This window comes from Penaeus monodon, chromosome 26, assembly GCF_015228065.2.
Source record: "Penaeus monodon isolate SGIC_2016 chromosome 26, NSTDA_Pmon_1, whole genome shotgun sequence".
In the NCBI taxonomy this organism is placed as follows: Eukaryota; Metazoa; Arthropoda; class Malacostraca; order Decapoda; family Penaeidae; genus Penaeus; species Penaeus monodon.
This window is the reverse complement of record NC_051411.1, coordinates 22,856,799-22,860,300: the sequence shown is the minus strand read 5'-3', so window position 1 is coordinate 22,860,300 and position 3,502 is coordinate 22,856,799. Positions and strand designations below refer to the sequence as shown.

Genomic DNA, 3,502 nt, shown 5'->3' with positions numbered 1-3,502 from the left:
TTACGTTCTTCTCTGCTGTAATTAATTGATCCCCCCAAAATGATCATAAATATCAATTTACAGTGAATGGCATATCTATCTCAGAATTCTCAGTTCTGCATTTTAACCAAACCGATCTGTTTCACCGGAACACTAACGCCGATAACCCACTTTGAAAGTACAAATCCCTATCGGTCCATGCTGGCGGCGACGGCGCGAGTGGCCCCGCCTCGCCACGTCAGCGCAGCGGGTCAGCGACGCGAGGCTGGCCGACCTCTGCCTCGGTCGGCCTCGCTTCCTGGTGCCAGCCCGGGTCGCCGCCTCGCGCGTCCTCTGCCAAGGCGCTCTTGTCGCTGGGTTACAGTATTCGTGTCTCTTCCCCTGTGTGTTTGATGTTGCTACCTTCTTCACCGAATACTTTAACTACATAAACCAAAGATAACTAAATAAACTTCAATTGGACAATCTGTATCATATATTCTTCATAAAATAAAATATCGACTGTATCTCATTATTCCTTATCCTGCTGCGTGTTTTATAAATATGAAGAGGCAAATAGGACTTACGCGTCCAGCATAAGGCCATTAGATAAGTTTTTGGCACTTGTCCTACAGTAATTACATAGCCGTGCGATATTTACAGTGCCATGTCGGGATGCGGAAATTTATTAAATGTACACATTTCATTTACATCCTAGACTACCGGCTACCAATCTTAAAATTGAATAATGATAACAAATCTTGTGAAATCAAGTGTTAATCAACTTAATGAATATGCTTTATCAACTCAGGATATGAAATGCATTTTTCCATTAGAAATAGACTCCAAAACTTTAAGATAACGTTCACCTCCCCTTAAATATTGGTCGAAGCAAGCAAGCGGTCAGCCTTCAGCGCACGAAAGCACGGCCTACTCTCCGAGCCGGCCCCCAAGGCCGGGTTGACGGTGCCATCTGACAGTGATTCAAGAGTCGTCGGGAACAGCGGTCCTTAAGATGCCTTGACATGAAGTCTTCTCTTAATCAGTATGCAAATCACGCTGATTCTCACCGACATCGGCAATGCTGGCCATATGCTGTTCGCTCGCATACCTAACGGAGGTGAGCTACGGGCCACGACGGTGCCACACAGTTCGTACTTGTGCAAGCATGCATGGATAGGCAGACGTAGAGAGAGAGAGAGAGGGAGAGAGAGAGAGAGAGAGAGAGAGAGAGAGAGAGAGAGAGAGAGAGAGAGGAAGGGAGGAAAGGAAAGGAAGGCGGAAAGCATGATGAAAAGGAGAAAAGAAGAATGGGAGGGATGGAGAGTGAGTGAGAGAAGATAGATAGATGGATAGATATAGAGATAGATAGATAGATAGATAGATCGATGGAGAGAGAGAGAGAGGAAGGAGAAGGAGGAGAGAGAGGAGGAGAGAGAGGAGGAGAGAGAGGAGGAGAAGGAGGAGAGAGAGGAGGAGGGAAGAGAGAGGAGAGAGAGAGAGAGGAGAGGAGAGAGAGAGAGAGAAGAGAAGAGAGAGAGAGAGAGAGAGGAAGAAGCGAGAAGAGAAAAGGAGAAGAGAAGGGAGGGAAGGAGAAGTGAGAGAGATAGATAGATGATAGTAGAGAGAAGAGTAGATGAGAGAGGAGAGAGAGAGAGAGAGATGAGAGGAGGGAGAGAGAGAGAGGAGAGAGAGAGAGAGAAAGAGAGAGAAGAGAGAAGAGACGAGAGAGAGAGGGGAGAGAGAGAGAGAGAGAGAGAGAGAGAGACGAAGGAGAGAGAGAGAGAGGACCAAAGGACCATGAATGGCAAAGATTACCCCAAGGAAAATTATAATGTGGCAATGCTCTTCGTTGAAACAATATGTCCTTTACTTACTTGTATCACTTGTGGCATCGACATGTGTTATATAAATGGCTTAGAACATTACCCAATAACAATTTCCTGTTGATATCATGTTCCCTGAATTCGCTCATGACATATGGTTATCCAGCGGAGCGTCTCCAACACTCACAGGCTTGACCACCATGATCTCTGACCCTGTATCCTTGAGTGACTCGCCAGTTCCTCGGGGTCGTCGCAGGTCATTGCATAAATCCTGGGTCCCGTGGCCACAATGCCCACGACCTTTCACTGGGCGGATCCGCTACGTGGCTTCCCACCCGGCGACGCGTTTCCGCTTCTGAAGTAATGAACATCGAAATCCATGGCAGAAAACTTCCCTGTAGGCAATAGCCTCATCTGACGTATTGTATGCTTCTCTTCTTGGAGATCTGCCAGAATAGTTACTGGGACTTTGGGGGATCCTTACGGTATCGAAGATCATATAACAACCTTGAAATGTCAAAATCCAAAGTTGTTTTGGGTTTAAGTTTTATTACGTTTTGCACTATGTTGAAAAATCAGTTTCAGTCACACTGTTATTACATTATTTCGTTGTTTTTGTGGTATTCCTTTTTTTTATATATTTTTAAAAATATTTTAAACGTGAAACAGTGTTCGATTATTTGCATGCTTGTTTGTTATACGAAATAACACGTGTAAAAATGAAAGAGCAATCAATAAGAAATAAATCAAACGAGCACAGAACTTGGAGAACTTAGTCCGGAAATGTTATACGACAAATTAATAAGGAATCTGATATAAATAAACCTCTGATCTATAGTAACAACGCAAATGAATCGGTGAGTAAGAAATTATGAAAACCCTTTGTAACGATACGATTTTTTTTTATCTCCTTTACAACCAAGAACAACAAAGGACCCATGAGTATGAAACAGGGACAGAATAACGAGTACTCACCGGGCGATGTTCCACGCTGAGGTGCGTCCTGGATGGCGACCCCTCGAACACCTCCCTGGCGTGGGACGGGCTGTACTCGTCCCTAGCGTTGTTCAGGCCACCGGGGTCGAACCCATCTTCTGCGGGGTCGTAGTCACGACTTTGGCTCGCAGGCGGCTGGCTGTAGCTCTCCCGTAGCTCATAGCCTTCCCTCAATCTCCCCGAGGAAAGGAGAGGGTCGTACTCTTCCCTTCCCCTTCCCGGGGAATCGTACTCCTCTCTCACCCTGGTCGCAGGGTCGAACTCTTCCCTTACCCTGGCTGGAGGATCGTACTCTTCTCGCACCCTAGCTGGAGGGTCGTACTCCTCCCGCACCCTAGCTGGAGGGTTGTACTCCTCCCTTACTCTACTTGGAGACTCGTAATCCTCCCTCACTCTAGCTGTAGGTTCATAATCCTCTCTAACTCTCGCGGGCGGGTCGTACTCTTCCCTTGGCCTTGTCGAGGGTCGTACTCGTCCCTCATCCTCACCGGCGAATCGAAGTCTTCCCTCACTCTGGGCGGTGGAGGGTCGTAATCCTCTCTTGTGTCTCTCACCCTAGCGGGAGGGTCGTAATCCTCCCTTGCCCTAGCAGACGGAGACTCGTACTCGCCCCTGCCCCTCGACGGAGGAGGATCGTACTCGTCCCTTCCCCTGGGCGGGGGTTCATAGTCCTCCCTCAGCCGTGCCTGGGGGGCGCTGTAGTCTTCCCTCACCCTCGTGGT

General features: G+C 47.7%; 1 protein-coding gene across 1 annotated transcript in view; it reads right to left on the bottom strand.

Annotated features, from left to right (window-relative positions):
- Positions 1–3,055: 3,055 nt before the first annotated feature.
- LOC119589994 overlaps positions 3,056–3,502 on the bottom strand; it is a 207,275-nt gene continuing 206,828 nt past the window's right edge. Inside the window, exon 10 of the mRNA XM_037938694.1 lies at positions 3,056–3,502. This exon is cut by the window's right edge and continues 195 nt beyond it. Coding sequence (XP_037794622.1) covers positions 3,170–3,502 — 333 coding nt within the window. The 3' untranslated portion in view covers positions 3,056–3,169.